We start from the raw sequence: 22,283 nt of genomic DNA, 5'->3' as shown, positions 1-22,283 counted from the left end.
GGGGAGAGGAGACAAGAAAAAGACAATAACTGATTATAATTGAGACCCTGGGTGGTGCAAACAGTTAACGAGCTCAGCTGCTAACCAAAAGACTGGGAGTTTGAGTCCACCCAGAGGTGCCTCAGAAGAAAGGCCTAGCGACCAATTTCTGAAAATCAGCCATTGCAAGCCCTGTGGAGCTGAGATCTACTCTGACACACACGGAGTCACCATGAGTCAGGACTGACTCGACGGCAACTGATAATTAGAACTGAAGGCCTAGAAAGTCGCTATCTGTGGTTTTATCACTTGTCTAGCATTCTTTCCTCTTTTCAGGGAAAGTACCCCCACTTTCCTTCGGAGAACCACTGGCCCCATTTGGTCATGTGATCTGGTTGGAGCTGAACCCTTCCACCCATCCAGGCCAGTCAGGGTGTCCCAATCCCCTGGTTGCACTAACTGTGTAGGGGACGGGCAAGGGAGCGAGGCAGGGCCAGTCAGGCTTGTTCCACAATTTGCTGGAATCACTGGGCAAAAGAATCTATCCTTGTGCTGGGCTGGCGAGGACATGTCTAGAGGTGAACCCCGAGGAGCACAAGCATCCACACCAGCTACCTCCCCTCCCTTGCCAGTGGCTTTAATCTTTCCTAAAGTGCTCTGCAGCTAGAGCTGCAAGTCCTGCCTTCCAGCCAGACTGCCCAAGCCTAAGTGGCTCCTGTATAGTGAGTTTAGAAGCTGGACAGAGAAGACGGATGGCTGGAGCTGCTGGCAGTTATCCTGCTCATCTGGAAGGCTGCAGAGACCAAAGAGGCCCTGGATACAGCTGTGCCTGAAGCCAGAAACAACAGACTTTTCAGTTGCCCAAGTCAACAAGTATGTCTGTGTATTTCTGTTGTACTGTTTAAGCCAGTCAGAGTTGGGTTGCTGTCAACTGCAACCAAGTTTTGACCAACACAGCCTGCTATCCTACTATGAGTCAGGTGCTTTATCTCTATGTTCCCTCAAGGACTGCGATTTAGACAAGTGAAATGACTTGCCCAAGGTCTTTCACATGGGCTGGGTGGACTGCAGGGGTTCTGAACACCAAGACCCCCCATATCTGGTACCTCTCACAAAAGCATCTGTGACTGCCTGATGGAAGTGCAATCACTTCCCATGCAAGCCCCTCCATGGGTCTCTACCGTTTACTTCTGGGGCATGTCCTGATGCCAAATGAGGGCAGGGATACACTCCCCACACCCTCCTGCACCTCTCAGCAGAAATGGGACTCACTGAGTCCCCATTTGTCCTGTGCCCCACTCTCCCGCCACTACTATTCCTAGTGGGTCTTGCCTCTGACTCCTTTTCTGGGAGCTCCTCAAGGCCACCTTGAGATATACAGTGCCTGGGCTCAGTCCTGGACTCCCCTCTCTCTTCTTCCATGCTCATGCCACCCACTGTCAGCTCCAGCCCTGACCTCCTCTGAGCTCTCGACCTCGATTTCTGCATGGAAGTTGACGACTCTGGGACTTCACAGACTATCGGCTAAGGCTCCTTGAGGGCAGGAACCACACCTGTCCCACATTTCCCTGTCCCTTCATCACTCACACGCAGTGCCTGGCATGCAGGAGGCACTCAATAAATGTGTGACAAATGAGTAAATACTCAAATGTCTGTTGATGCCCTTAAGACCACTGACCCAATGCACTGTCGTCATCTCCAGGCCCTTCCACTCGGGCCCCAGCACAGTCATCCTCCGCTCTGGCCACCACTTGGAACCCACACCCTAGCCTTCTGACATTTTCTCTAGCCATGGCCTTGTAAAACCCACCCCTGCACTCATCCTGAGCCCAACCTGGGCCCACATCCTGGATGCTCCTGATGGCACAGCTTGGTAGTCCTTCTCTCTGCCAGGCCAGTGCCGTGGTTGGGACTGATTGTGCCCTCACTGCAAAGAATTCACCTTGAGATCAGGATTTCTCAACCTCAGCACCGTTGACGTTTAGGGCCAGAACATTCTCTGTTGGGGGCACCTGTCGTGTGTACTGCAGGATGTTTAGCAGCATCCCTGGCCTCTGCCCACTACATGCCAGGAGCACCCCTCTCCTAGCGATGGCCAAAAATGTCCTCTGACATTGCAAGATCACCCCTTGTTGAGAAACACGTGCTAGATCATTCTGCCTGCTCTTTCTAGCCCTTCCCCCTGGCTGCAGAGAGGTGTTGGCCAAAGCCTCAGAACTTCCTCCCGAAGGGCACAGAGCAGTAACACTGGGGGCTGGCTTGTATTATCAGGAGCACCCAATCCAAACCCCTGCCTTCCCTCCAATTCTCAGCCTGGTTCATCCTCATATGGCCTTGGGCCACCTAGAGAAGAGGGTGGTAGATGTCAGCAAAAATGGCAAAAGAAGGGTTGGTATGGAGGGAGAAAAGAACCAAGAAGAGAAGGGGAGACACAGGCTGCAGCAAGCAGGAAGGTATTGGTAACAAACGGCATGGTGTCTCGTGGCAGTGGCTGAGATGGAGAGAAGTGAGTGAAATCGGCCTGGATTCCCAGGGGGCCCAGGTCCAGAGCCCAGTGTCCTGGTGGCCAGTCTGTGGGCCTGGTCCCTCTGACCCCATCACCCCAGCCAATGGCTTTCACACCCCCAGGCACCTGGCTGGGCAGCGTTATTCATTATCCTAATGAGTCTTTCGGCCAGGAGATGGTTATAAGTGGTCTTCTCAGCTGCATTTGGCACCGGGAGCTGGATTCGTTCTAATTTTTCCGGATCCATGCCTGAAACAAAGAAAGGGTCAAGATGTCAGCAGAGCTGCCTCATTGAGAGCTTCCTCACCTTTCGCCCCGAGTTGTTATCATGATTCCTGCCATAACTGGGTGCTGCCTGTACTATAACTTACCTCACTTTTCTGTAAAGCAAATTTAAGTACATTTTCTATCATTACTTGTAAACAGGAAATCAGCATTGCTGCAATAATTGACAGTCATTATATAAAGAAAATGAAAATCAAACAGTGTTTTTACATTCCAGCCAAAAATTGCTGAGTGCCTGTGTACTCACTATGGCCTGAGGCCTGGTCTGTCTTGGGTAAAGGGGGACACTGCCAGATACAAGGCATTGAGGACAGGCTGACCCCAAACTGACATTCTCCTGGACGCAACCAGAAGGGATGGAAAGAGAACGGAGGAGGAAGTAAAGTGCATGAGGTGGTTATTTCCCTGCCATTTTGTGCCAGGTCTGTGTGCCACCTGAGGCCACCCCTGTAACAGACGCATGCCACACTTAGAGAAACAGAGACCAAAGAAAGAGAAACCAGATATAAAGAAAAGTACAGCCAGACTCAACAATCACATCCTCGAACAATGGCAGGCTGGCCATCCAACAAACACGCAGGGAGACAGACTCCGTCCTGCCTCTGAGAGTGTGGCCTTAGCAGAACTAGACAAAGCCCAACCTTCATTACGGGAGAGTGGGGGAAAGATGGGAACACAGTGAAACCAAGAAAGCAGATCATCACTAGGTGGCAAAAAAAAAATCATGTTTTTCTCCAATGAAAGCTCAACTAACAACATTTTAAAGACAAAAGACAAGATGGGGGACAGGTGGGTGGGAGAAAAAAGAGGGAATGGGCACTGTAAACACTGCTGGGAGCTGGGGAGACCAGAGACCTGGTAGGGCTACTAAAGTGGCCCAGGCCTCATGATTTGGATTGAATTGTGTCCCCCAAAAAATATGTGTTGTAAATCCTAACCTATGAGATGGAATTGGCAACGGGTTTTTGGTTTTATGCCTGTGGTTATAATTCCTTTTGGGAATGGGTTGTCTTTGTAATATTAATGAGAAAGGATTAGAGTAGGGTTACTATATATAATATTTTATTTTATCTTCAATCTCTTTCGAGATACAAAAGAGATTTAAAAAAGCAAGCAAAGAAGAGATGGGCTGAGATAGATGCCAAAACACATGGAGATCTCCAAGAAACCAGGAAACAGAAGCTGAAGAGGCAAGGACCTTCCCCCAGGGCTGACAGACAGAGAAAGCCTTCCCCTAGAGCCGGCACTCTAAATTCTAACCTCCTAAGCTGGAAAAAAAAAAAAAAATTTTTTTTTTTTTTTTTTTTAAGCTGTGCTGTTAAAGCCAATCCACTTGTGGTATTTCTGTTATAGCAGCACTAGATACCTAAGATACCTCACGAACGATGAGTTCCAAATGCTTCTAACATGGCTCTTGAAAAATACACTTGTAGAAACAAACATTCTGCTTGATTCAAGCTTTGAGAACCGAAGGGATTGTTTGTGCTTGAAGCACGTCTCTTCCTGTTATTCTCCAAAAGAGGGGGAAGGTGGCACTTCTGGGAACTCCTGAAATACGGCCCTTTGAGTACCAGATGACGCTTCATTTAGAACCTTGACAAAATAGCGGAGGATAGCATTGAAGAGCTGATTGTCTGGATTCTCAGTAACTCCCACATACACGTTGACGTAATAAACCATAACAATATATCTTGCTTTACTGAATTCCTTCCAGCTTCGACTGAGAGGCGAAGCCATGCCAAAGAGATGACACCGGTGAGGGACGGCCTGAGGGCCGCACTGGGCAGTGCTTTCTCTCTCACAAACCACAAACGCAGCTTCCTCAAAAAATCTGATTGCAGTGAAAATTTATTTTGTGGATTTGCTATTCCATTTTGATGCTAAATGTCTAACTCTGAAGTGTTATGGTTTATTAAATGGTAAGTAGAAAAAAAAAATTTTTTTTTTTTTTTAGAACCTCAACTAGGTTTTTTTGGCATTTGCTTTTCCAGAGATGGCAATGTCCTCCTAACATCTATCTGTCTTCTTCTTCCTGGCCCTTTGTGAACTCTCAGTCAGTGGTTCTAGGGAAGGAAAGGCTCCTCTGCTTCCCTGAGGCATCACCCAACTCCATGATCTGACCACCAATCACTCTCCTTCCAAAAAGATGGCAGAGAGAGTTCAATGTTGCTTCCTCCAGAATGTGGGGTGGCCCACAAAACCCAGGGACAGGAGCAAACTCGACCAGTTCTTTAATTTTCATGGGAAGGTCCATTTTGTCTCTTTCATATTATTGCCCTCCCTCCTTAGGATAGGCCTGGTGGCAAAGTATTCAAGAGTTTGGCTGCTAACCAAAAGGTGAGCGGTTTGAATCTGCCAGCCGCTCCTTGCAAACCCTGTAGGGCAGTTCTACAAATCACAATCTCTGCAGAAATCAGCCCTCAAATGGCCAGGACTTGGTTGATAACTGCCAGCTTCCCTAATTTTGAAACCCTGGTGGCATAGTGGTTAAGAGCTATGGCTGTTAACCAAAAGGTCGGCAGTTCGAATTCACTAGGTGCTCCTTGGAAACTCTGTGGGGTGTTCTACTCTGTCCTATAGGGTCTATGAGTCAGAATCAACATGATGGCAACGAGTTTTTGGTTTTCTCCTTAGCACCTGACAAAAATGAGGAATCTGTAGCAAAGTCTTCTCGGGATGGGAAGAGAAAACACTGCAAGGTGATCTTGATCTTCCTCGACTGAGGCTCTGCTTCCTGTGAAGGGAGGGGCCCACAAGGCTGAGACACTTCAAGAGCTTGGCAGAACCATATTCCCAAGTCCAACTCCCTCCTGAAGGGAGGAAATGGAGGCCCAGAAATGGTAAGTCCTTTCCCCAAGAGCACAGAGCAGTGAGAGGCACAGCTAGGGCCAGGATGATTCCAAAGGTGGGTGGAATGCAAGTGGGGAGGGTGGCAGGAGGAGAGGGGAGCACCATTCACATAGCGAGCACACAGCGAGGAAGCCAACAAAGTCGAGCAGTGTGCCAAGTGCCTGACCTCTCACGCTGACCACAGCCATTGCCTCCAAGGCCTCCTCTGTGCCCTCCAACAGGCTTGTTCCCTTCCATATACCTTCTAGTCTGCGGCTGGGACGAAGGGGCAGAGTGCCAGGGTGCAGGGTGCAGGAGTATTGAGAGGCTCAGGGGTGGGACAGGGGAGAATTTTATTTTGAACCTAAGAATCTTTACCTGTAAAGTGGGAAGGATTACGGATTAGGGTGGTCAGAATCGAGTGAGAAGAAGCATGTAGTCATGGTTCAAATACTGTTAGGTGCCTTTATTGTGCCCTGACGGCAATTTTGGAGCCCTGGTGGCGCAGTGGTTAAGAGTTAGGCTAACCAAAAGGTCGGCAGTTTGAATCCACCAGCTACTCCTTGGAAACCCTATGGGGCAGTTCTACTCTGCCCTATAGGGTCGCTATGAGTAGGAATTGACTTGGCAGCAACAGGTTTTGATGGCAGTTTTTAATCTGAGCATGGTTTATGTATTTCTGAATCATGTGTGTTAGAAAAAGAAAAAAATCACCTAATAAAAGCCAAAATCAAGCTACAAGAGGGCCTAAGGGGGCCGGCAAGAAGCCCTGTTGGCACAATGGTTAAGCTCTTGGCTGCTAATTGAAAGGTTAGTGGTTTGAACCCACCAGTGGCTTCACAGGAGAAAACATGGAGTTCTGCTTCTGTAAAGATCTCAGCCTAGGAAACCCTGCGGGGCAGCTCTACTCTGTTGCATGGGATCGCTATGAGTCGGAATCGACTGGACAACACCCAACAAGAATGACAACAGGGCTGGTAGAGCTGATGCTTGGGCCCCTTCTCAGGGACGAGCAACTCAGGATGGATTCTGAAGGACAGGCAGGATCTCTCTTGAGCTGGACAGGAAGGGCTAGAGGCAGATTGTAGGGCATCTGGCAAAGCTTGGAGACGGCTGGGAAAGGGACTGAGGAAGATACGAGGAGGCAAAAAGGTCAGGGGAGGGAGCAGGCAAGGCTTGGATGCCAGGACCTGTGGCAGGTGGCAGGAACCCACTCCAAGGCAGCTGCAGAGTTGATGTGCTCTGGCTGTACTCTGGCCTGACTTGGGTGGCCTCCATCCCCTCATGCCCACTCAAGGTGATCCCACTCTTCCAGCATTTCCCCCAAAACAGACCTGATGCTGCAACGCATTCATGCAAGGCGGACTCTACCACGGGCCATGGGAAGACAGAGAACACACTAGATTCCACACAACACATGGCAAACCATGGAAAAAACCCCTCCGTTCTTTCCCCAAAGTTCCTCCTGGGCCAGGTGCCTCAACTCCTCTCCCCTGTCTCTCTCTCTCCCACCACAGCCTCTAAAATCCCCTCTGCTATTCTGAATTGCCCCAGCCCTTGGCTTACAAGGCCTGGACAGCAATTTAAAAGCTCCAGACAACCCCGAGTCCCACAGCCTTAAAAAACAGTTGCGTGACTATCAAGTAATTCTCAAGCAGACCTCATCATTTAGCATAGTACTCACTCAAAAACAAACAACACAACAAATCAAGCCTCTCTGGACAGAGTGCCCCTATAGGACAAGGTAAACTGCCTCATAGGGTTTCCAAGGCTATAATTTTTACAGGAACAGACTGCCAGGTCTTTTCTCTCACAGAGCCACTGGTAGCTTAGTAGCTGAGTGCTTAATCATTGTACCATCAGGGCTCCTTTTCCTTCACATAGTAAGCACAGAATAAATGGTAACCATTAGGCAGGCAGGTTACATTTAACTCTTACACTCAGTGAAGTAGGTATTATTATTTCCATTTCATAGATGAAGAAACTGAGGTGTAAATAAGTTATGAAGCCCGCCTGAGGTAACGCAGAGAGTGGAGAAGCCCAGAGCGGAATGCAGACCCAGACTCCCGAGCCCATCAGAGTCTGGAGCTCTCTAGGCCGCATCACTTTCTTCTTGCTTGCTAGTTCTTCTCTTCCACCTGCGCAAACTCTGTGAACCACATGATCTAGCAGTTCTCTGGCACAAAGACGGAGCTCTATAAATGTCTGTTTAATTAACTAAATAATTTGTAAAGGAGTTAACTAGTTTTGATCAAATTAAGCCCACTACAAAAGAAAGAGGGGGAGAAGAATCAGGCATATCTCAAAATTGGGGGCACATATCTCATAAGTGGGGACACACACACACACACAGAACAGAAGCTCCAATATGACGGCTATGCAGAACAACCCAACTATCACCCCACCCAAACAAGGCTGGGAAGAAATATCACAAAATTGTTAGCAGCTGATTGTCTTAAGGTGGTATAATCATAGGCAAGTGAAAAAAAAAATTTACTCTATTTTCTACAACAAGCATTATATCATCATCACCACGATTATCAGGAAGGCCCTGACTTTGTGGAGAAGCATTTGATTTGGGTTTAAACCACCTATTGAAACAAAATGATGGCTGACAGACCTGTCACAGTATGACAGGATTATGCACAGGAAAGAAAATCGGCACACACACACACTGAGGTCCTTAGTCAAGAAAGGCAGCTATAGTTGCAAACCCAAAAGTTTCTTTGCTAGACATTTTCCTTCTGGCTGAAATAAACACTGTGGATAATACATTGTCCTGTTTGCTTCCACCCTTAAGTGCCTGGCAATGGACAAATTCCACAGAAACCCTGATGCACTTCACATGGCCTGTGAAGACACACCAGCACTCTTAGACTTCTGGCAGACCACATGCTTCCTTGCTCCCTTCCCACTGGGGTCAGGTCCTGCTCTGCCCAAGTGAGTCAGAACGGGTCTCCCCACTCCACCGCTTCACCCAACAGCCACAGGGGTGGGGGTGGGGACCAAACTCCCAACCAACTAATTCAAAGAATCCAAAAGCAGGAGGGAAGAGTGTGGCTCCACGATGTCAGTAACTAGTTACTAAGCTTCTTTTCTAAGTTCTAGATTCTTCCCCCATAGCAGCAGCACCCATTCAGGGTAGGGATGAAAAAGATTCAGACCAAAGCTACATAAAAAGAATTAGAGAGACAAACCTAAATAGAGAGACTATGATAGCACCAGGTAAATAATATTCAATTGTATTTTCTTTTGACCACACAAGGTCTCGTTGGCTGCAGTCACGCAAGCCTTGCCAGGTATGGAAAACTATAGACCAACAATTTCAAAAGCTAACCAGATGTTGGGCTGATTTCCAACGTACTTCCAGTTCTGATCATGTGTCAGCCAAGATCCAAGATGTTTTGCCAGCTCCTGGCATGGCTAAAGCTTCTCTTTATCCCATTACCTTTCGACCTTTCCCATACCTGTCATCCATGTTCCAGTAACTTCTCAGCAAAACAGAAAAGGCCAAGATTCCTCTTGGGGAAACAATGAGAAGTGGAGGGACAGGAGTAGGAGTGCCGGGGGTGGAGTGGAGGCCTTTAAAAACACAAAAGCTATAAACCCCCACCCCCTACACACACGCTGGACCAGGGCTAGGCAGACTTGACAAAGGAGAGAGGCTGCATTTTCTATTACAGATATGAACTCGAATTCATTACGTGGCCCAACTGAATCACAGCAAGCACGTTCTCTCCAACCATCCAACCCTCTCCATTGTGGGATATTCATTTATGTGCAGCATCTAATCTATTATGATTTACTGGAAGGCCTGAGCTAACATTTGGTTTTTATTAACATTGCTTTTATGTTAAAACTGTCTTATGATGAAAAACCTATCAGAAAGATACCATCACGTTAGGGGGCCTACTTGGGGGTAAGGGTCTGGAAAAGAGAGGCTGAGTGTTAAGTACAGCAAACCACCTGCTACCTAGCAAAAAAAACACACAAACCAAAAAACTACCAAATGCAGACCTTGTGCCCACAGGCCAGGACTGGAACATAAACCAGGTGACAGCTCCCCCACTAGGCGGCTTCCCCTGGGGTCCTCTGGCACCTGGAATGAGGGTTCCAAACCTGAACTCTCCTGCTTCCTCTCCACACCCATGCTTGTTGGTTCTGGAGACAGCACGACTACTCACACACTGGCAGGAGCCAGGAACCTGGGCTTCACCCCATCTTCCCTCAGTGCTCCTTCCCATCCAAATCAAGCAGAACCCCCCAGCCCTGCTCCTCTCCTAGACTCCCCATCCCAGCAGATGGTACCACAGCCACTCAAGCCAAAATGCAGGAGTCTCCCTTGACTCTTCCCTTTCACTCAACTCCCCCATCCAATCCATCAGCACATCCTGGCTCTAGCTCCACAATGTACGTTAAATCCTTCCAGCTTTCCCCATCACTAGAGCCAACAGCCCAATCCAATCCACATCATCTCTTGACTGGACTACTGCAACAGCTTCCTAACAAGTCTTCCAGCTTCCCTTCTTGTAGCTCACCCCCAGCCCCCAGTAATCCACTCTGTACCCAGCAGCCAGAGTATTCTTTAAAAACTTCCATCTGATCATGTCACTCTCCTACTTAAAAAGCCATCAGTGGTTCCCCACTGCGTTTGGAGTAAAATCTAAATTCCTTTTCATGGCCTTCAAAGCCTTTCACCATCTAGTCCCTGCTCGCCTGGCCAGGCTAACCTTGGACTGCTTTCTGCTCCTTGACCTGTAAGCTCTTTACCAACTCAGGGCCTTTGCACATGCCGTTCCCTTTGCCTGGAGTACTGTGGCTCCAGCTCTTTACAGAGCAGGCTCCTTCTTACTCTGTGAGCCTTGGCTCTCACGCACCTTCCTTGGAGAAGCCTTAACCACCCTGTTGGTTGCCACCACACCACCACCACCGGCTACTCCTTACCAAACCTCACCCTGCTTATCACCTTCTGTCATTTCTCACAATCACATGTTATCACTTGAATGAGGCTCATCAGATTTGTTCCAGTGCTCAGAACAGTGCTTCACATATCAGTAAATATCTACTGAATGCTGAGAGACTTTTCTAGTTTCACCCCCTAAACACTGCCCACACATCCCTCTATCCCTCCTGTCTTCTGGTTGAATGACTACAAACTCATTCTGGGGGCTCTATGGGGGTCAGATCATTTCCTGGCTAACGTTCCTCAGCAGCCCCACGCGGCGCTCAGGATGCAGATTGTTCATAGTCGTGGCCCACCCACCCCCTGCAGCCTGGCTCCAGCCCACCACTCTCAGAGCACCTGCCCACTATGGGCACATTGCCTGCCTGCCTGACAGCCCAAGCTAACATGGTGCCCTCTGTCCTCAGCCCTCCCAGTTTTATTTTCACCACTGCACTTTTCACTACATGGAATTATTGTTCTCATCTGTTTACTGGTTCATTGCTTCCTCTAACAGGATGCAGACTCCATGAAAACAGGGGCCCTATTTGTTTGGTTTACCACTGTATTCCCAATACTAACCACATGCCTGGCATCTTGGAGGGGCTTCAAAATATTTGTTGGAAGGGTGAAAGAATCAATCAAATGAGTAAATGAACATATGCTACCTCCTGAAACGGTTGAAAGTCAACCAATTCTTTTTGGTATAGTGACTCTGTGTATTCCTTCCATCTTCTTTTGATGATTCCTGCATTGTTTAATATTTTCCCCGTAGAATCCGTCAGTATTGCAACTTGAGGCTTGAATTTTTTCTTCAGTTCTTTCAGCTTGAGAAATGCTGAGCATGTTCTTCCTTTTCTATCTCTAGGTCTCTGCACGTCATCATAATTCTTTACTTTGTCTTCTCGATCCGCCTTTGAAATCTTCTGTTTAGCTCTTTTACTTCATCATTTTTTCCTTTTGCTTTAGCTACTTGACATTCAAGAGCAAGTTTCAGAGTTTCTTCTCACATCCATTTAGGTCTTCTCTTTTTCTCCTGTCTTTTTAATGACCTCTTACATTCTTCATGTATGATGTCCTTGCACAACTTGCCTGGTCTTCGGTCATTAGTGTTCAAGGCATCAAATCTATTCTTGAGATGGTCTCTAAATTCAGGTGGGATACACTCAAGGTTGTACTATGGCTCTCGTGGACTTGTTCTAATTTTCTTCAGTTTCAACTTGAACTTGCATATGCGTAACTGATAGCCTGATCTGCTGTCTGCCCCTGGCCTTGTTCTGACTGATGATATTTGAGCTTTTCCATCATCTCTTTCCACAGATGTAGTTGATTTGATCCCTGTGTATTCCACCTGGCAAGGCCCATGTGTATAGTCGCCGTTTATGTTGGTGAAAAAAGGTATCTGCAACGAAGAAGTCGTTGGTCTTGCAAAATTCAATCATGCCGTCTCCGGCATTGTTTCTATCACCAAGGCCATATTTTCCAACTACTGATCCTACTTCTTTGTTTCTAACTTTCGCATTCCAATCACCAGTAATTATCAGTACATCCTGAATGCATATTCGATCAATTTCAGATTCCAAAAGTTGGTAAATATCTTCAATTTTTTCATCTTTGGCCTTAGTGGTTGATGCACGAATTTGAATAATATTCATATTAACTGGATTTCCTTGTAGATGCATGGATATTATCCTATCACTGACAGTGCTGTACTTCAGGATAGATCTCGAAAAGTTCTTTTTGACAACGAATGCAACTCCATTCTTCTTCAAATTGTCATTCCCAGCATAGGAGACCATATGATTGCTCGATTCAAAATGGCCAAAACCAGTTAATTCTGGCTCACTAATCTCTACGATATTGATCTTCAAGCATTCTATTTCATTTTTGACAACTTCCAATTTTCCTTGATTCATACATTCCACATTCCAATTATTCACAGATGTTTGCAGCTGTTTCTTCTCATTTTGAGTTGTGCCACATCAGCAAATGAAGGTCCCAAAAGCTTGACTCTATTCACGTCATTAAGGTTGCCTCTACTTTGAGGAAGCAGTTCTTCCCCAGTTGTATTTTGAGTGCTTCCAACCTGAGGGGATCATCTTGCAGCAGTGTATCAGACAATGTTTCACTGCTATTCATATGGTTTTCGCTGGCCAATTTTTTCATAAGTAGATCACCAGGTCCTTCTACCTAGTCTGTCTTAGTCTGGAAGCTCTGCTGAAACCTATCTACTATGAGTGACCTTGTTGGTATTTGAAATACCTATGGCATAACTTTCAGCATCACAGCCACACACAAGCCACCACAGTACGACAAACTGACAGATGAGTGGTGGCATTAGATGGTGCTAACACAGTATGAACACCACTTGAAGGGATCAGAGAGCTCTTCCTAGAGAAGGTGACTTCTGAGTGGAACCCTGACAGACAAGAAGAATTTCAATAGGGTCAAAGGGGAAGAGGAAATGGCAGGAAAAAAAAAAAAAAAAAAACCTCAAATGAATACAAGAAGATGGCAGAACTATTTGGTGACAGGTAAGTGTGTTAGGCACTGCCGCCAAGCTTCCAAAGAAGCTTCTTCCTATAGGAACAGTCCCAGACACAGGCTGATCCCCTTGGGGCCAAGTCTGCGCTACAGGACCCTGCCCCCAGCCATGACTGATGGTTCCAGAGTTAGACACCAACAAGCTGGAACAATCAGATCACTTGCCCAAGAATTTGAAACTTGGCTGAGACACACTCCCAGCCTGGGATTTGCTGGGGCCAAATCAGAACCCTTGAGGAAAGGTCTATGATCTCTTGTTGCCAAAGCTCCTAAAACTGGGTGTGCTTCTGTCCTTCCCTAGGCCTTTCAGCAACTTCTTGGATCCTGTGAGCTTCCCCAGTGGCCTTTCTATAGACTTTCCATTTTAGCCTCAGCTAATGAGAAGGGTTTTTGTTGCCTGCAACCAAGTGAATACTAATAGTTCAGGGAATACTATGACAGCAGTCATAAATTAATCTCCATGAAAGAGTTCTGTCACTAAATAAAAATTTGAAAACCCCTGGGACACAGCCAAGGGTCTATGAAGGAAGTCGTGGGCATCAGATCAAGTTGGAAAAATGGGTGGCATCTGGTTACCCCAGATGACAGGCTTAGTAGGATGGAGTTTAAGGGACAGGGGAAGACACTGAAGTTTCTGAACAGGGGAGGGACATGATCAAAATGACCTTATTAAGAAGATACCTGGCAGTGCTATGAAGAGTGGATGATAAAATGGCAATACATTTGACCCTTCAGGGAGGCTGAGATAAAGGCCATTGGGATGGCACGCCCAGATCCCTCTTGCTCCCATGCCTTTGGTGCCCTCCTCTAGCCCCTAACTTAGGGCCAGGCACCAAAGCAGGCACTCAGTTAAAGTCTGCTCATCAGAGAGACTGAAGAGGAAGAACTGACAAGGCTTGATGACTAAATCCTGGGAATAAAGGAGGGAAAGAGGTAAACGTCATGGCACTTTCAGCCTTGGGTGACAATTTCAACTAAACCAGAATGCCAGGAAGTGTGACAGGGCTGGGGGATACTTATAGAGCAGATGAGTATAATGTTAGACAGGCGTTTTTGTAGTGTTGCTGAAATATCTTGGTAGGAGTTTCCAGCATGCAACAAGCAGGAGTTAAGACTGCAGGACTAGATAGGGGGCATAGGGGGCGGGGGCCGGGGGTGTGGTGGTCAATCCATGGGTGGGAGCTGGTCAGTCTCGTGGAGTTCTGTTCACTCTATAGTAGCTGAGGACCCCTGTGTGTCTGCTTCATGGAGTTCTGTTCACTCCACAGTAGCTGAGGACCCGTGTGCCTGGCAGAGAGCCTTGAGCTCGAGGGGATTTCAGAAGTCACAGGAGTGAACGAGACTGTAGAGAGGAATGTCTGCAGGATTTGGAGTCTGCTGTGCTTCTTTTAAAAACCTCAGACTATTAGGTAAAGAAAAAGAACAATGATGAATCCACAAAACACCTCACGACATGGATGAATCTGGAGAGTATTGTGCTGAGTGAAATGAGTCAATCACAAAGGACAAATGTTGTATGAGACACACAATTATAAAAACTCAAGAAAAGGTTTACACACCGAAAAAAACAATCTTTGATAGTTACACAGGGAGGGGAGGGAAAATCAATAACCAGATAGTAGACAAGTGTTAACTTTGGTTAAGGGCAAGACAACACACAATATAGAGGAAGCTAGCATAACTTGACCAAGGCAAAGTCATAGAAGCTTCCTAGATAAATCCAAATACCTTGAGGGACCGAGTTACTAGGACTGAGGGCTGGAGACCATAGCCTTGAGGAACATCTAGGCCAACTGGCATAACATAGTTCATAAAGAAAATGTTCTACATCCAACTTTGGTGAGTAATGTCTGGGGTCTTAAAAGCTTATGAGCAGCCATCTAAGATATCTCTATTGGTCCCATCCCATCTGAAGCAAAGAAGAATGAAGAAATCCAAAGACACAAGAAAAATATGAGTCCAAAGCACTAACTGACCATATGAACCACAGCCTCCACCAACCTGAGCCCCGAATACCTAGATGGTATCCGGCTACCACCATCGACCGCTCCAACAGGGATCACACCAGAGGGTCCCAGACAGGGCGGGAGAAAAACGTAGAACAAAATTCAAAAGCACAAAAAAAGACCAGACTTACTGGTCTGACAGTGACTAAAGGAACTCTCCAAGACTATAGTTCCCCAGACACCCTGCTAACTCAGCTGAAGCCACTCCCAAAGTCAACCTTTTGGCCAAGGATTAGACAGGCCTAAAAAACAAACAGTAACACACTAGAGGAACATGCTTCTTTGTTCAATCAAAGAGACCGAATGGGCAACACCCACCCAAAGCAAAGACAAGAAGGCAGGAAGACAGGAAAATTAGACAAACGGACAAGGGAAACCCGGGATGGAAAGGAAGGGAGTACTGACACATTGCAGGAATTGCAACCAATGTCACAAAACAATTTGTGTGTAAATTTTTGAATGACAAACTAATAATAATTAAAAAAATCTTGGGCTCTATCCGCAGACTTGCATGGGAACACAATGAATTACATATGAGAAGAGCCGCTGCGGTCCTGTCTGTAATAGGAAAAGCCTGGTAAGAGTCTAAACGTCACTCAGTAAGGGGATGGCAGAATAAGCCAGGCTTAGACATACGATTAAAAAGAACAAGGCAGTTCTACACATTGTACACAGATGCAGAATGACGTGCTGATATAGGATATACAGGAAAAGGTTTAGAACAGACAACATGGGATAACTCATTTTCTGTTTAAGGGGGGCAGTAGTAGAAGCAAAATCATACGTGCTTATATTTGGATTTGCAGTGATGTTTTTTAAAAAGACACCCAAGGAACTGGGAACATAAACTGCCTTTGAAGTGGAAAGCTGGGGGACAACAGGGGAGGGGGACCTTTTTCACAGCATGTTTTTTCCTCAACAATTGACTTATTTATATATGTGCATGTATTAACGATTTAAGAATAAACACTTAGTTGTTAAAGCAATTTGCCACAATTTTGGTGGCTTAAAATAATAGACATTTATTCTCTCGCAGTTCTGGAGGCCAGAAGTTCTAATCAGTATCACCGGGCTGAAAAGGTGCCGGCAGTGCCGCGCTACCCGGAGGCTCTATGGCAGGATCCATTCTCTGCCTCTCTCAGCTTCTGATGGCTCCCAGCATGCCTTCTCGGTGGCTGTACCCCTCCACAGTATCTTCAGACCTCCTCTCTGCTCTGTCTTCACACTACCTTCTCCTCTGTGAGTCTGTGTCCAATCTCCCTCTGCCTCACCCTGATAAAGACACTTGTGATGGCTTTCAGGGCCTACCCAAAGCATCCAGAATAATCCCCTCGTCTCGAAATCTTAATTTAATCACATCTGCAAATAAGGTAACACTTACCAGTTTTGGGGATTACGACCTGATATCTTTGGGGGTGACCAATTAGCCTACTACAGTTATGCTGAGTGTTTCTTAAATGTCTCTAGTGATAGGCTATCTTAGTAAAAACTACCTCCACAAGCTCCCCAATAAGCTTACAAAAAACCTACTAAAATATCACTCGATGTAATCAATGTCTCATCTACAGCAAGCCCCACTTGCCGCAGGAGACAGATGGAATATTCTTGACTTCTTCTAAGAGATTCTGAGGTGGAGGTTCAGAGCTTGGCCACGCTAAGGCAGGTGGTGCTGCTCCTAGCAGTCAGCAGTGGGCGAGTGAGTGAATGAATTCTAATCAAACCCACTAATTCCACAAGAGCTGATCCTGATCACACAGGCTCAACAATGGAAGCCAGAGAGCCACACCTTTCTTCAGAAAGGAAACCTATGCTTCCACAGCTCCACCAAGGGTCTGTTTTAGCTCTGAACCCTGAGCAATAACACCAGCTATTATAAATAGCAAAACCAAGGTTACAATTTGACCAATTTCAGTTCTGATGTTAGGAAAGAGGTCTGATACTAAGTCAGTTCATCAAGCAAGGGGCTGAAAGAAAACCACAGTGTGAAAACAGTCATATTGGGTTTTGCACAGTCAACATTTTAACCCTTTTCCCCCATACTACCTGAGTAACTAATTCCTGTGACTTCAGTCTGCAGAGAAACACCTGAGACATTCTAACAAGGTTGCAGAGAAGTTTTGTGGGAGTCTGCTGAAGTCAGGAAAGAAATTCCTCAAAGAAAGCAGTTTTCCTTCCACCTCATACAGCAGAGGAGAGGGATGATAATAGGCACTCAAGCCACAGGTAGGAAGGCAGGCGAGGGACGTGCTTACCTTTGTTATGTGACATGGCATAGAGGAGGCAAAGCACGAAGAGGGCGTGGTAGTCATCCTCCGGGCTGTCCAGGGCATGGTACACCATATCCAGGAAGGGTCTAGAAAAGAGGGAGGGATGCGCCTGAGCCTCGTGAACACCCCTCTCCTCCCACCTGCACATGGGGGGTGGGCTGCCCTTCTCTCCTACAGCTCTGCACTCATGAGCCCACCAACGTTCATCGCACTCCCGGTATCCCATCCAGCACCAGGCACTGAGGCCGCAAGGACAAATCAGAGCGTGGTTATGCCCAAAAAGAGGTGCTGTTTAGAGGGGGAAACTGACCAAGGAACAGACCACTGAGTGGTTCAACAATCGTTCACTAGGTGCCCCAGACACTGGGGGAAAATGAGAGTCCCTGCTCCTGTAGAGGTCGCATGCCAGACGAGGGGGCAGAGACTGAGAATCAATAGACACACATCCTCATTTCAAAGAGTGACAAGAGAATGGGGAAAGAAAACAAGGTAATGTGGTAGACAAACAGTACCAGACGAAATCCACACAGGTCCAAACGATTTAAAAAATGTGGGCCCTAGAGCCAGACTTGCCGAGTTCCAATTCTGGTTCTTTCATTTGCTAGCTGTACGCCACTGGGCGAGTTACCTAAAACCTCTCTATTTCCCCATCTGTGAAAATGAGGATTGCAGCTTTGCGGGGTTATTGCGAGAACTCACATGAAACGATGGTTTACAGGCATTCTGCTCAGGGCCAGGCACACACTGGAAAGGGCTCAGGACATGGAAGCTGCTACTTGGTTTCTATTTTTAATACCCAAGGAGCCCTGGTGGCACAATGGTTAAGCTGCTAACTCAGTGGCTCCATGGGAGAAAGCCCTGGCGATTTGCTGCCATAAAGATTACCGCCTAGGAAATCCTATGGGGCAGTTCTACTCCATCCTTATAGGGTCAGTATGAACTGGAATCAACTTGATGGCACATGACAACAACAATTTTTATATTCCAAGGGTACTTTCTCTTGATCGCAGCAATTTCTTGGACCAACCTTCCCCGACTGGTAAGAATCCATAACGAGGTCTCCTGCCTCTGATGCTTTGTGGGTGAGATCTGGACAGCAGCTACAAACATCAGAAACAGCACGCCCCAGATGTTGCCCTTCCAGACAAAGGGCTCAGTTCAGAAAGATTCTTCAACCCAATGATAATAGTGTATGAACAGACAGGGCCTGCTGGCAGGAAGCTCTGACCCTGTGGCCCTCTGCAGCTGTCTTCTCTGGATGCAATTCTAAGGCCAAGACAGCAGAGCACCTCAATGAGTGACTAAGAGCACGCTTAACCCCAGAAGGACACAAGGGTCACTATCTATAAGAGTTGCCTAAAGGGAGTAAAACTGGGTGGAGCTGAGGAACAGGGAGACTTTTCACCACGTAACCTTTTATACTTTTTGAATTTTGAACCCTGTAAATGTACCACTGAATCAAAATATTAAATTCAAAGAGGCAAAAGAAAAAACAGTGAAAATGTACTTGTCATAACATTTCAAAAAAATACATGAGACACTAAAATTAAAAAAGAAACCTCAGGGGAGGGGGCACTTATGTCCAGTCTCCATTTCTCCTGAGCCCACCGTACCTTCCTCGCCCCGGACTGGGCATCAATCACGTCCTGGCTGTGTTGATGGTTTTATCACATGTGAGTCTGGGCTTCTCTAAGCCACCCATGATAACACTTCCAAACTTGGGAGCAGGATAAAGTATAAAATATTTTCTGGTAAATCAGCTACTTGGAAATCAGGCTGTAGTTTCATTTGGGAATAATACTGAATAACTAAATGCCCCATCGTAAGGGAAGCGCTGAGTGGACATCCCATCTTTCACAAGATGAGGTATCATATAGCCATAACACATTTTGTTTACTAAGCGCACAACAAAATGAAAAAAGACACTTGAAGTTTGATACAGATGAAGAAAAAAAGAATAAAAAATGATGAACATGGTATGGTCCAAGCTATTGGTGGGAAAGAGGGTAGAATTCCCAAAACATTGGTGGGAAAGAGGGCAGAATTCCCAAAACATTGGCAAAAAAAAAAAAAAAGACCAGTAGGAAATAATCAAAATGTTAATAGCAGTCGCCTATGAATGCTGGGCTCATGGAGACTTTTTTTCTTCTTTACACATTTTAAGGTTTTTAATATTTTATTAATGTGAATTATTTTTGCAATTAAAAACAATTTTTTAAAATAGTTTTTCCTTAGCTATGTCTATATTAAACTCCAAATGGAGATACAGCCCAGAATGTATGAGGGCTATAAGAACAGTTCTGCCTTTTCTAGGCTGTTTCTTTGGGCTGTGGCTCAATGTCAAGATCCAATTTGCATTGTGGAAAGCAAATTTCCACCCTCCCTCACCTCAGCACCCTCCCTGCTTGGGTGCTGGGAGCTGGGGTAACAGAGGGCAAGACGGTGTTTCTGATCACCAACAACTGGACACCTGCAGAGGAGAAGGCAGCTGTCGCCCTGGGCCAGTCTCTTCCTAGCATTCGGGCTCAGTGAGGTGCAGAGATCTGGCCCAGGGGCTCCTGGGCTGTGTGCTCACAAGGCCAGGCGTGGCCCAACTCCAGGCACCCGCATCAGTTTTCATCATAAGCCAAGTGGTGGAAGATGTCAGTTAAAGCCATGCAACGTTAAGAAACCACCTCAATCAACCCTAAGAAAACCTCTCCCTTTACTAAGATTTAGAAACAAAGAAGCTACCAACTCTATATTCAAGCATAATGTTTTGGTCAGTTTCTTTCCCCCCCCCCAACTTTTTTTTTGGTTTGGCAATACCCAGGTGTTTTGCTTCCTGTAGCAAAGCTACAGTATTACCATACTATGTAAAATATGTGCCGTATTTCCGTTTATTAGCTCCTAAAAAATTGGATACATCATGACACTATTCATCTAAAGGCAGTTCATATTCTATTAAGCAAATATACCTTAATTTGCTTAAGCATTCTCCAAGGCTAGTCATTCCTGGTTTTACCAATTATGCATATTCTAAATAACTCTGTGCTGAGCATCTAAAGGTCTCTTTCCCTTCCTTTCTATGTCTAGAATGATTTCCCTAATTTTCAGAGCTTCATGTGTTACATTTTTTGCTGTCAAACAAAATCAAAGAGGTCTTTATAAGGTACAGCAATTGATAGCCTGCACCACCCTCCAATATGTTTTTTATTTAACAAAAACTAAAAACGGCTCCCTGTGCATCTGATAAAAATTAATTCCATCTGTTAGGTAACTGAGACATTTGCCAAGCAGAGATAAACAAGATGTGGAGGAAAAAATGAGTGTGCTTCAACTTTTCACTCTGCTTTGGATTAATACAAAGGATGGGAGCTGTGTGTTTCAGAAGTGAGTGCCGAGTAGGCTGACTGAGGAACTGAAAGGCTTTTTGTGCATTTACTAACACAAGGTAGGACCAGATGGACTCTGTGGTCTGGGCTGTGGGGCCACTTTATGAGGCCATCACCCTGAAATGAGGAAGTTCCTGACAGACAGCTCACTGCATAGACTGGGAGCAGCTTCCACCCAACCCCATTCTTGAGGGGTGGTGTCCCAGAGGTTTGAGAGAGTTTAGGTTCAGCAGGCGATCACTGAAATGAACAATCAGGCAAAGAGTCGAAGATGGACAGCAACATTAGATCATGCCGGCTCAGTCAGTGGGGGCAGGCTCCCTGGACGGTGGTGTGCACAGTAGTGAATGAATGGGAACAGGGGGATCCAAGGTTGACCCCAAGGGGTAGCCTTCTTAGGAACAGCCAATGTAAGGCAAGGCCACACCCTTTAGAACAGGGCCCAGCACCAAAGTACTCTGGGTGTGGTGGTGATATAGCCCTGTCAGTCTCTTCCCAAGGGGTGAGCACTACAATGTCACATGGGCTCTGTCCCCCTGGCCTCTCAAGAGAGACCATATCTCTGGTGATTAGAGGCTGGAGGAAGGGCAGAGAAAGGAAAGGAAGCAGGAGGGTTGGGCTAAGAGACAGAAGAGGCCATTTGGTGTGGTGGGAAGAGATTCTGGGTTACTCTTTGTATCACCCTGGGCTGGGCGACACTGGCCAAGACACTTAACCTTAGTGCTGAACCCATTTCCTCATCGTAAGACAGCAACAATCCCCACGGACAGACAGATGGCTGGCTGCTGGGCACCCCCACCCGCGGCACACAGCACACTCAGCAGCAGGGCGGTCCCCCTCTGCTGGCCAGCTACCTGCTCCACTGCACGCTTTCGCTGCAGCCCGTGGCAGCGGCACTCTTCTCCTCGTCCGTGGTGTTCTGCTCCTGCATGGAGGTGCTGGCGGTCACTTCTGAGAGCTTGCTACGTTCCATGATCACCATCTCTATCTCTGGAAACAAACACGGAAACTGGGATGAGGTCGGACAGCTTACAGACCTGTATTAACAGACATACTCATGTTCGAAAAGTAGGACACGTAAAAACTGCTCCTCATGTGTCCAGCAAGTGTTCCACAGCGGCGCCACGAACATCAACAACACACTGGAGGACAAGTAAGACAGAGGCTAGGACCTCTCTTTCCATTCATCTCAGAAAGACCAAGAGATGTGTGCCTGATTTTGACAAGAAAACGTGAATTGCAATCATTTATTTCAGGATCAAAACAGAGACCCTTTATCAATAACACGCTTTCTCCCCAAAGGATTTGAGGTAGCTTAGAAGAAATGATTTGTGGTCAGTAAAATACAACCAAATTCACTAAAAATATTCTAAAGCTATATATACTTCAGAAAAGTCTTTGACATAACTCCAAAAGCCTGTGTTTTTCCCTTTCCACTCACAACTTCCAGAAGGAAGGGAGAGTTTACGTGCCTTATTTTATTTTTTCCCAACTAAATAAAGGCAACTTATGGTGACTGACTGAAGCACGGGTAAGCATTTCACTTTTCAG

The 22,283-nt window shown here is 46.4% G+C and overlaps 1 protein-coding gene across 7 annotated transcripts in view; it reads right to left on the bottom strand.

Moving 5' to 3' along the window:
* Nucleotides 1–22,283, bottom strand: part of CLEC16A (C-type lectin domain containing 16A) — a 250,398-nt gene that overhangs the window by 132,239 nt on the left and 95,876 nt on the right. For all 7 annotated transcript variants that reach the window (XM_064295577.1, XM_064295579.1, XM_064295578.1 and 4 more), the window contains exons 11-13: nt 21,587–21,722; nt 17,344–17,444; nt 2,612–2,734 (exon numbers count right to left, since the gene is read on the bottom strand). In XM_064295577.1, the coding sequence (XP_064151647.1) occupies nt 2,612–2,734; nt 17,344–17,444; nt 21,587–21,722 (360 nt within the window). The remainder of the gene's footprint in view (nt 1–2,611; nt 2,735–17,343; nt 17,445–21,586; nt 21,723–22,283) is intronic.

This window comes from Loxodonta africana, chromosome 12, assembly GCF_030014295.1.
Source record: "Loxodonta africana isolate mLoxAfr1 chromosome 12, mLoxAfr1.hap2, whole genome shotgun sequence".
Taxonomy (NCBI): Eukaryota; Metazoa; Chordata; class Mammalia; order Proboscidea; family Elephantidae; genus Loxodonta; species Loxodonta africana.
The sequence above is the reverse complement of the archived record's forward strand: the minus strand, read 5'-3'. Positions and strand labels throughout refer to the sequence as shown.